The sequence below is a fragment of the Myotis davidii genome, unplaced genomic scaffold, assembly GCF_000327345.1.
Source record: "Myotis davidii unplaced genomic scaffold, ASM32734v1 scaffold762, whole genome shotgun sequence".
In the NCBI taxonomy this organism is placed as follows: domain Eukaryota; kingdom Metazoa; phylum Chordata; class Mammalia; order Chiroptera; family Vespertilionidae; genus Myotis; species Myotis davidii.
Window position 1 is genome coordinate 2374110 of NW_006293699.1, and position 11488 is coordinate 2385597.

The following is an 11488-nucleotide window of genomic DNA, read 5'->3' on the forward strand; positions in this document are numbered from 1 at the left end:
AGGCCACAGCCAGCCAGGGCGGGTGGGAAGCTTGGCTTCCTCCATCGCCGGGGCAACCAAGCCTCCTGCTTGCTCCAGCTCCATCCGTGGCTGCCGGCTGCCATCTTGGTTGAGTTAATTTGCATATAGTCACTCTGATTGGCTGGTGGGCGTGGCTTGGGGCATAGCAGAGATGTGGTCAATTTGCATGTTTCTCTTTTATTAGATTAGAATATCTATATGTAGATATATGTATGTATATAGATACACTTTAAAATACATATTTAATTACAGTTAGTAATTTGCCTATTTCCTCGCTGAGCCACAACCACAGGCTCACAGCTGCTCTAGGAACTGGTTGTGGATAAGATTGCGAACGTCCATGCCCTCAGGCAGGAATGTAAAGTCCTGTTACGTAAAACAGTCAACTACAGAAGTTTCCCGATTCATAGCAAAGGCGCTTGGATCTCAGTCCAGTCCCTGAGGCAAGAACACACTGGGAGGCAGAGAGCCTGGCGCTGAGTGGAGGGGCGGCATCAGAAACCCCAGGGAGGTGGGATGTCAGGAAGAGGCACCCAGAGAGTCTGTAATAACCGGGAATGTCAGTCCTCTGTCGCCAAGATGACGATGGCTCCTCATTCATCACCAGGCCTCAAAAAGCAGAGCCTGCAGCCAGCAATTTCTAGTTGGTGACATCAGTGTTGAGGTCAGATGCCATCCTCCCACCAGTGCCACCTGCTCAGCCCAGCAGCACAGCTCGGCCCAGCCCAGCCCACAGTCCGTCACAGGCACTGCTTGGATCCCAGGAAACAGTATCTGCGGCCACAGCCTCCTCCAGGCCTGGTGCTCACAGCTGGCAAAGTAAAGTCCTCAGGAGACCGCAACAGCATTCACAGAGGTGGGGGAGGGAGGAAGTGTGACACTGGGGAGTGGCAGCCATTCCCAGCTGTGACTCCTCACCTTCCGCCCTGTCCAACCACACGCCTGTGCATCTCACAGCCTGAATGGTGCAGCCCACCTGGCTGCGCCTTCCCATGTGTCTTCTGGAAATGTTAAGACCAAGGTCACCCAAACCTAGGTCCGACTCTATCCTGGCAAAGGCCTCATCCGCACGGGGAGCCAGGGCCAGTCTTCCCGGCTCAGTGCCCGCAGAAAGCTGCCGCAGGGACTGACTGCTGCCGGCTGGTCATCGTGAGGAAGCACGTGAGCGCCCTTCTTCCTTCCCGGGCAGAGGCCGCCTGGCTGACCCTCCGCATTAGCAAATGAAATGCACTGTTGCCAGCTGTGCCCGCCTGGCTGGCCAGGCCTGGGTCTGCCTCACTGCCTTTGTTACTGTGAAACCACCTCCTCCTCTCGCTTCTGAGAAATCACTTCCTCCTTTCGCTTCTGGGAACCCACCACCTTCTCTGCTCCTGCCAGCTGTACTCACCTGGCATAAGACAGACGTGCCGTCTGCGTGTGCCCGAGCAGTCAACACATCGCCCCCTTGTGGAGCCCCACAGCAGCCCCCAGACGCCCTGCTTCGGGGCCCACCTAAAGTCAGTGTCCTAAGTGCCCTCAGGAGAGCCCTGGGGGCAGCAGTGAGCACAGACAGACAGGCGTGCAGCCTCTCGTTCTTTCCTTCCTTTAATGGTGCAGGAAATGGCATGTGCTTCTGAGCTCTCCCCACACTGCCTGTCACGTTACTGAAACATCATTTGATAGTGACAGCAATGAGCAGTGCAGTCATCTATGTTTCCATAATGTTCATGCATTTGAATGAGCTTTCAAACACGTTTCATTGAGTCCTAACACCTGAGCGAGATTCCTTCTGTCTCCCACCCTTCTTTCCTTTTTCCTACTTTTGTAGCTTTAAGTTTCTCTATTGTTTTGGGTTTGTTGTTGTTGCTGCTGTTGTTTGGTTAATACTCATCTGAGGATATTTCTTCCATTGAACTTTAGAAAGAGTGGAGAGGGAGGGAGGGAAGGAAAGAGGGAGGGAGGGAGGGAGGGAGAGAGAGAGAGAGAGAGAGAGAGAGAGAGAGAGAGAGAAGCATTGATGTGAGAAAGACATGTTTATTTGTTGCCTCTGCACATGCCCAGACTGGGGCTGGGGATTGAACCTGCAACCCAGGTATGTGCCCTTCATTGGGAATCAAACTCTTCAGTGCTCAGACCAATGCTCTAACCAATGAGTGACATCAGCCAGGGCCGGCCTCTCTAACTTTTGAAATCATCACCTCATAGTTTTCATTGGAATCGCTACTCTTTTGTCTGAAGTTCAGATTTTAACCCAGAGAGGAGAGGCTGTGGTGGCATGGCCTGGGGGAAGCACATGTAAAAGGAATTTTAGAGACAGGACAGGGAGTTTTAGGGAATGAAGGGGGTCCATGGGAGAGGAATGCATTATCTTACAGAGGATGGAGAAATGCCCCAGGATGAGGGGGAGGAAGATGAGGGCACCACATGGGCTTTGAGCTTTGAAACTGATACTATGTAGCAGGGTGACCAAGTAGGAAAGCACGGGGGTCCTAAATCAAGGAAAATCCAATTAGAAAGGGCCAGGGTCAAACAAAGAACTACAGCATATAAACCGGAGACAAAGGGACGAGAGAGAGTTCAGATTTTTTGGATTTAGATTCTTTCTCATTAGAGAGAGGGCAGGCTTTTCCCATTTGGGCTGGGTCCCCTTTGGGAACACACCTGCCCAGACCGAGTTTGTATATGCTCCCAATAAACTCTACACTTTTATTAAGGAAATCTGTCACTCCACGAGTTTGTTCTTCCTTGTTGGACAAGGACCTGCTAGAAGACATCTGCACCCGACCCCCACATTTCACATGGAAGGGCAAAGACCGCAGGTCGGGCATTCTCGTACCTGAAACTCGCATCTGAGACTCGCATCTGAGACTCGCATCTGAGACTGGTGCCTTTATTAGTTTATCTCCTATTTCATCTATTCTAGCTGCCCAGCCCCACATAAAATATCACACTCTGATCACCAATTACTAAAATAATTTGATATTTCAGACATCAGCAACCTGGGAGTCGGTTTAGTCTGCTTTCAGCTCCTTGCTGGCTCTGTTTGCCTGCATTAAAAATAAGTGTGAGCAATGACTGCGTTGTCAGGGACAACACGCCTGCCAGCCTGAGATGTCAGCTTCACCCCTTCCAGGGCCAGTCACTGCGTGTGGCGTCCTTACTGCATCTGGGCTGCTTCGTGCTTGCTCTCTGCACCAGTCACACTGCTTCCTGCCAGATGCGCCAGCAAGGAACACAGCCACTCCTGTAAGGCAGACAGGCCCTGAGCGAGGCGGTGGCCGACTTGGGAGCAGGAGCACATCCAGGCATGGTCCCCGAGCAGCTTGCAGTTGGTGATGACACGGGCATCCATACATAATCTAATGGTGCCATCGTGCTGCCGAAAAGCATTTACCAAGTGTCCCCACTGTGTCCTGAGGGGAGAATAATGAACTCTGCCCGGAAACCAGACCAGGCTCCCCCCAGTGTCAGAGATGGGAACTAAAGAATGCGCATGGATTCCCTGAGGAATGAAGCTGGAGAGGAATAGCAGGAAACAGTATATTCAAAGTGCTGGGGGAGGGAACTGGGAGGGGTGACTGGCTCTGGGAGCAGGAAAGGGTGAGCAGAGGGTGGAGAACTGGCTGGGCTCTGAGGCGAGGGAAGGGCATGGACATCTGTGTGGTGAGGAGGCTCTCAACGCAGGCGGGGAGGATAGAGCATCCTGACACCGGGGTGTGTGATGCGTCCCAAATGCACTGCAGACACGGTTTCTAGGATGTGTCCGGAATCAGCCACTTCCCACCACCTGCGCCACCCCAACCTGGACAGACCTGCTCGCTCCTGTGGGTCCCTCCTCCTCCACCCTCGCTTCCTGGTTTCTGTTCTCCATGTACGCTCCCACCAGGCGAGCACCACCCGTGCCTGCTGCGCTGGCCACCTGCTCTCAGGAGGAGCCCAAGCCGGGCCTCCTCTCTCTGGCTCCCACTCCAGCCCTGGCCTCCTCGCTCTGCTGGGCCCCTCACTCTCCCACTGTCCCTGCCTGGCCGCGGCCTCCTTGCTGTGCTCCACCCGGGTGTGTGCCCCCAGCTGTCAGCCGGGCCTCACTCTGCTCAGGCTGTTACAGCAAATGCCAGACAGGGCAGCTTCCACAGGAGCGGTGCCTGCTCCAGCTCTGGGGACTGGAATCCAGGATCAGGGGGACTGGGGGGCTGCTGCGCTCTCTCCTGGGCTTGACCACCTGCCTGTTCCCTGCTGCGCCCTCAGGAGGCCTTTCCTGATGCTTGTGGAGGGGGGAGGGGGCAGCGAAGGAGAGAGAGGGAGAGGGAGGACTCAGGTTCTCTGGCATCCATTCTTATAAGAGCACTATCCTAACCCTAATCTCCGAAAGCACTCTCCAAATACCACCCGATGGGATGGGCGTGGAGCCTCAGTGTGTGAACTCGGGGACCTGTGTCTACAGCAGCGATGCGCCTCCGCCCCCTGCCGCTCAGCTACCCTTCAAATGTCATTTTATGAGGGAGCTCCCCTGCCTCCCTGCAGGCAGACAGCTCCCAGGACCTCACCCTGGGGCTTCTGCTTCTCTTAATGGATGTAGCTGTTTATTGTTCGTCCTCTCACCTTGTGCACTGGATACAAGAAAGGAACATAGAAGCTGAAAGCCACTCCATTTGTTGGGTGAATAACAGTGGCATGGCCTTTGTTTATTTTCTCTGTGGCATCTGAGGTTCTCAGAACAGGGTCTGGCAAAGTAAGCCCTGGATAACTGTGGGAAGGAAAGAAGGGAGGAAGGAAGGAAGGAAGGAAGGAAGGAAGGAAGGAAGGAAGGGAGGGAGGGAGGAAGGAAGGAAGGGAGGGAGGGAGGAAGATGATGAAGAATGGGTGGATGGACAGGTGATGGAGAATGGATGGAAAAGAGGAAGGAAGGAAGGAAGAAAGGAAGGAAGGAAGGAAGGAAGGGAGGGAGGATAGATGAAGGTTGGATGAAGGGTCAGTGAATGAATAGGTGATGGGTGGATGGATGAATAATGGAGAATGGATGGATGATGGATGCATAAATAGAAGATTGTTCACCTTAGAGAAAATGGTGGTCAGCATGCTTTTCCATTTTATCGGATCTCTAAGGCATGTTTGTGGTACCAAACAGAACAGGGAATACATTATAGTCTCATTTTTACCATTCTAGGCAAAAACCTGTAATTCTACTAAGAAATACATTACTGAGGCTCAGTGTCTCAGGGGATAATTTACTAACTTCCTTTGCCCTTCATGGGAAGCAGGATCACTTCTCAAATTTTTAATAATTTAACTCCTGCAAGTTCAGATGAGGAAGTCTGAATGTGGGACCCAAATTACATGTTCAAAGAAACATATTACCCTGAATTCAAACTAAAAAACCGCACCTGTGCTCTGGTGATATACATAAAATTAAATGTGCCTATAGACCAGGACTAGAAAGAAAGTTGGAAAAAAGTGAAAAATGTTTTTTTTTGGATTAACAAGATAGTTGTGATTTTCTTTAATTGACTTCCTATTATTATTGTTACAGTATTGCTTGTGTGGAGAACAAATTACCTACACTCTGAAAAATGAAATTTGGCAAATGAAAAGGCAAGTTAATAAAGAATGTCTGCACCCTGGCCATGTTCCAGTGGTTAGAGCGTTAGTCCATGCACCAAGGGTCGTGGGTTCGATTCCCAGTCAAGGGCATGTACCTGCGGGGCATGGGCAGGAGGCAACCAATTTATATTTCTCTTTTATCTCTCTCTCTCTCTCTCTCTCTCTCTCTCTCTCTCTCTCTCTCCCTCTCCTTCTCCTCCCCTCTCCTCCTTCCTTCCTTCCTTCCAACCTGTCTAAAAATCAATGAAAAAAATACCCTATTAACAAGAAATAAAAAGTGCCTGCTCTCCTGTGGGTAAGTCACCGTGTGTCTGAATGTAAGCGCGTGACCTGAAAGGCAGGATGTGGCATCTGTTAGAAACGGCGGGAGTGGCCAGGCACCGCATCCCTCCTGCGGTCGCCCTCCCGGAGCAGTGCCCTGCACTGGCCTTTCGCGCAGTCTCCGCAGCAGGAGCCAGGAGGAGGCCGCCTTGTTCGCCTCCTCCTTCAGGTCTCCGCCCAGGGAGCAACTTCAGCCCTGCACTTGGCTTCCCACCCTGCGGTGTCCACAGAGGGTACTGTGTTGGGAGGACTCCCCCCTGCCCCCGCCCCCGGAAGACCAGCGCCCCCTGCGCACTCCCTGGCAGCCCTGTGCTGGCCACGTGCACGGAGGGTTGAACCCTGAGGTCTTGCTGACACTCAGTCATGGCTCCGGTTCTCACTCTGCCTCTGGGGGGACAGCATTCGTCTTCTCTCCCCTCCACCTGATGGTTCAAGTACACGACACGCATGAATCTTCGGTTTCTGAGTCTGACCGCCCTTGCACCTTCCTTCCTTCCCAGGACATGTTTTGTAAGCGCCTCTGTCTCCTGGTCACACGGGTGGGCAAAAGTGGGTTTACAGTTGTGTGTATGCGAAACAGAGTTTATTCTTTTTTAAAATATGTTTACATTGATTTTAGAAGGAAAGGGAGAGGGAGAGAGAGAGAGAGAAACATCCATCGGCTGCCTCTTGCACACCCTCTATTAGGGACTGAGCCCAAGCCCACAGCCCAGGCATGTGCCCTGACCAGGAATCAAACCGGAGATCTTTGGTGCCTGGGATGACGCTCAACCTACTGAACCACACCAGCCAGGGCCAGAGTTTCCATTGCATTACTATTTATTTACTATTGTCTTACTGTTGGTGCTAACACCTGTAACCCTACTCTGGCCCCACCCTGTACTGTAGACACTCTCTCTGTCATTATCTGTGGCGCTGCCCAGCCTAGTCCTGGACGTCATACTGTGGGCGCTGGGCCAGGGAGGGGCACGCTGGCAATGTCACAGGCTGGGTGGCTGCCGCCGTTGTTCAAGGCACTTTCACAGGACATCGGTTTCCCTGCTGCAGAACCACCTCCCACAAGTCAGGGCCGCGCCCGGTGCACAGGTGAAGCGAGACCTGAGACACTGTGTTTGGAGAGAGAGGTTGATCGGTTTGGCCGAGGGGTGGGGACAGGAGAGCAAGACCTGGCAAATCCTTCTCCCCAAAAGCAAACGCGGGGAGTTTAGCAGCTGAGGAGTTGGGGGGCGGGTGTCAGGGAACAGGGAAGCCTGTGTCTTAGCCACAGGTAAGCTTTTCACATCGGACTCCTGTGCCTCGCTGTTCTCTCCTCCACTGATACAGAGCGAGGGCCGGGCTGAGGACCCAGGATCTGCGAAACGGCTCACAATTGCATGTCAGTGGCATTATCGTTCAAGCAGAAAGTAGGCATCCTCTGACTATCACTGTGGCTTGAGGGTTTGTCTTGTGCTTAACCAGCTATATTTCTCTATTCTTTCAAGCAAAGTGCACTTTTATTTATTTTTATTTTTTTAAAATATATTTTATTGATTTTAGAGAAGAAGGGAGAGGGAGAGATAGAAACATCAATGATGAGAGAGAATCACTGATTGGCTGCCTCCTGCGTGCCCCCCACTGGGGATCAAACCCGCAGCCCAGGCATGTGCCCTTGGCTGGAATCGAACCCGGGACCTTTCAGTCCACAGGCTGATGCTCTATCCATTGAGCCAGACTAGGATAGGGAGAATTCTCTTTTGTGTTGCTTTGGTTGCTCTATACTCCTGGCTCATGGGTTGCTTTTGCTCCTGCTTCCTTGCATTTGCCTGTGTTCCCTCCACAGCAGGTGGTCCTGTGGACCCCACATGCAATGGACTGATGAACTGTACAGCTGGAAACACAAGCTTAACTAGCCGGATGCTGGAATGGACCTCTGTTCCTACATGGGAAAGAAACTCCGGACACTGGCCCTGATTTTAGCTTTACTGAAACCACAGCAACTGGCTGGAATCGAACCCGGGACCTTTCGGTCCGCAGGTCGACGCTCTATCCATTGAGCCAAACCAGCTAGGGCCAAAGTGCACTTTTAAATGTTTCCCCTGGAACTGGCTACCCGGGCAGGCCTGCAGACAGGCTACCACACTTCCGCGGCCTGCCACTCTGAGCCACACCGCAGCCACAGCAGCGGGAACACAGTTAAAGTCTGTACCTCGGTCCTAATTAAGAACTAAATCACTTCTAGCTCCACAAATACCAAGGAGGTCAAAATGTCAAGGAAGTTGGGCTACAACACTCCTTGCTGGTCAAGAAATTGACAGAAAGCAAAAGTCCTCAACTTTTTTTGCATATAAGCATCTAATAGATGTGTTTGAAGTAGAATTTAGAATTCCAGATTCTTCTAATAGGAAACAAGATTCAAAATAGATCACTTGTTCCAGCTGATGAAACTGGCACATTCATTGTATCTTGTCAGACCTTGGAGACTCGGTGGTCAGTGGTCATGTATTTGGTTGTGGACAGTGACCATGGATATCATCTGATCAGGGTTCAGGAACGTCGTGAGATTGTCCCCGCAATGTTGGTTGTAGGCATGGTGCTGCTTCAGGATTCATGCTACTCGCAAAGTTGATGAAAAGGGTGTATTTCCTTTGTCATCGTGGGCGAAGGGACAAGCTGACCCATCAGCAAGATCCTATCACTTCTGGGCATCGACGCTCATATAGAAAACTCAGTCCAACAGGAAGTGATGTTGTCTCAGTGTAACATTCTGTCCTGATTCCTTGCTTATGTTTAGTCTCATTTTTAAGGTCTGAAAGGGCACTTTCTTAATAGGTAAATTTTGGATGACAAATAAGAACACTGGTAGAAATTTCTAAACAGCTGTAGAACTATTTCTGCTAAGACTATAATGACTCTCAGAATTTTTATTTTTTTATTTTTTGGTAACCCTCCCAGGAGGATATTTTTTCCATTGATTTTTAGAGAGAGTGGAAGGGAGGGAGTGAGGCGGGGAAGAGAGAGACATCGATGTGAGAGAGACACAGTGATTGGTTGCCTCCCACACATGCCTCAGTCGGGGCCTGGGATTGGACCTGCAACCGAGGTCTGTGCCCTTGACCGTAATCGAACCTGAGACCCTTCTGTGTGTGGGCTGATGCTCTAACCATTGAACCACCTGCTGAGACACTCAGAGTTTCCTTTATTTGATAACCTAGAGAGTGAATGCCAGTTGCTTAGAGTTGAATTTTTCTTAATTTGAACCTTGGGTCATCCATGTTAAATATTTGGGCGCCAGGTATTCATTCTTTGCCAGCCCATAGTTGAGTATCATTTTTATTTTGATTTGCAGCAATTTGAGGCGCTCCAAGAACTCGCGGTCTTGAGTGAAGAAGTGTCTGTGCATGGAGTCGCCTGCACTTTGAGGTCATCTCATTCTGTTCCATCCTGACTTGGAGCATGTGTGTTGCAGCGATTGCTCTAACGGAATGTTTTGTGACCTGTGTACTAGTATAGGCAGAGTTGGAAATCCTCCATCTGCCATGTGACTGACTCCGTTTGCCCTGGAGAGCCCTGTCGCCCTTGTATAATTAATCATTCTAATTACTAATATATCCCTATTCTATTTCTAACTTACTATTAATTATCAACACTACTTCCTTCGTCTCTCAAAGGGTCCCCATTTGAGCTGTAAATTACACAATCATAATAATTTGAAAGGAGCTAAAAATTTGGCCTCAGCAGCCAGTGTGACTGATTTAATTTCTAGATTTATTCCACCTTTATCATCCCTTTAGCAATGTTGCCAGATGTCACCCCCAATCCCTGCTGAAATGCAAATATGGTTCCGGGCGGGGGGTGATACCCAGCGTGGGGACAGGGGAGGTAACCTTGAAGACAGGCAGCTCCCCTCGCACCTGGTGTGTCTGCCAGCCTTGCATGAGGAGGGCCAGAAGGAGGGAAGGCTCACGGCGGGGGATTGAAATGGGCACACTGCGCGCACTAAGTGAACATGGGACTTAGTAGCTGAGGTTAACAGTGTGACATGCATGAGAGAGAGGTGAGAGAGGACTTAGGGCCAGAAATGTAACATACTTGGGGTGATTCTGTGGGGTTCATGGCTTGGCTGCAAGAAGGGAAAACTCTACAATGATTACTCTGTGCTGTGGAACCCAGTTTGTTGGATAGAGAAACATTAAATTCGCACAAAAGCTGCAAACATAATAAATATCAGATTCTTTTTTTGTTGTTGTTTGTTTGTTTGTTGTTGTTGTTGGTTCTCACCCAAGGATACATGTTTCCATTGATTTTTTAGAGAGAGTGGAAGGGGGGCAGGAGGGAGAGAGAGAAACATCCATGTGAGAGAGAGGCCATGATTGGTTGCCTCTGCTGCACAAGCCCAGATCGGGCCAGGGGATGGAACCCACAGCCCTTCGGTTCATGGGCTGAAGCTCTAACCACTGAGCACTGGCCAGGGCTCCGATTCTTCCTTAAGGTTTGCTCCGGGGCAGGGAAGACAGAGGCCGAGGAGCGAGCTCCGTGTTGCTGCAAGGGTGAGAGTGGGCCCCGTCCAGGTTTCCGTGTCTTGGGTCTTCGGTTATGTGGAGAGCACTAGCTTGGCTCGCCCTGTGTCTGTATTTTCTCACCGGGTTTCTCTTCCATGTTGTCTCCAGGAGCTGGTGGGGAGTAACCCTCCGCAGAGGAACTGGAAAGGGATCGCCATCGCGCTGCTCGTGATCCTGGTCATCTGCTCCCTGATCGTCACCTCGGTCATCCTGCTGACGCCAGGTACCGTTCTGTCCCAGAGCCGGAGCCACTGCCAGGGCACCGGCGCCACTCACTCACCGGCTTCTTTTAAGTAACAGCCTATTGCAGAGTTTGTTTCCCGGGTTCTAATTTTCCATGTGCCTTTGGTAAAATCAACAAGTAAAATCCATTTCACGTGCTTTGATTTTCATATATACTTGCTGACCAGGTGGGAATGCTCAGCAGCTATGGGAATTCGCAGCACTTATTCATGCTTGACGAGCTGAAGACAGCGGCATGGAAATGGAAAGATTTTAGATATCGCATACACTGCATCAAAGATGAATTAAAAACAACATGTATGGATTGTGACTAAGAATAGAGTACATATTAGATACTGCTGATGAAATGAAGTATAAAACAGTCAGAAATCGTTCAGGGAAGAGGAAATATCAGCAGCAAAAACATGTAGGTACAAGGACAGTGAATGTTCTGCAGGGAAGGGGTGTAGAAGACTAGAGGAGAGGCTTAGGGAGGAAGTTCATGGGTGAGGTCAGACATAAAGGGGCGTTCCCACGGTAGGGAGGTGAGGGAGAGAAGGCAGCCTGGCCTGGAGGGGAACCGTATGGGGAGGCAACCAATCAATGTGTCTCTCTCACATCGATCTTTCTCCCTCTTTCTCTCTGTCTTTCCCCCTCCCTTCCACTCTCTCTAAAAATCAATGGAAAAATATCCTTGGGTGAGGATTAACAACAGCAACAACAAAAGAGCAATGAGATACACGGATGATAATGGAATAAAGATGGGGGAGATCATTTCAATGGATGCAGAATAAGTACTTGACAAAAAA

General features: G+C 50.5%; 1 protein-coding gene across 1 annotated transcript in view; it reads left to right on the forward strand.

The window, feature by feature from the left end:
- The window catches only part of DPP6 (dipeptidyl peptidase like 6), a 330888-nt gene that overhangs the window by 97160 nt on the left and 222240 nt on the right, over nt 1–11488 (forward strand). Inside the window, exon 2 of the mRNA XM_015566244.1 lies at nt 10566–10680. Within this exon, the coding sequence (XP_015421730.1) occupies nt 10566–10680 (115 nt within the window). The remainder of the gene's footprint in view (nt 1–10565; nt 10681–11488) is intronic.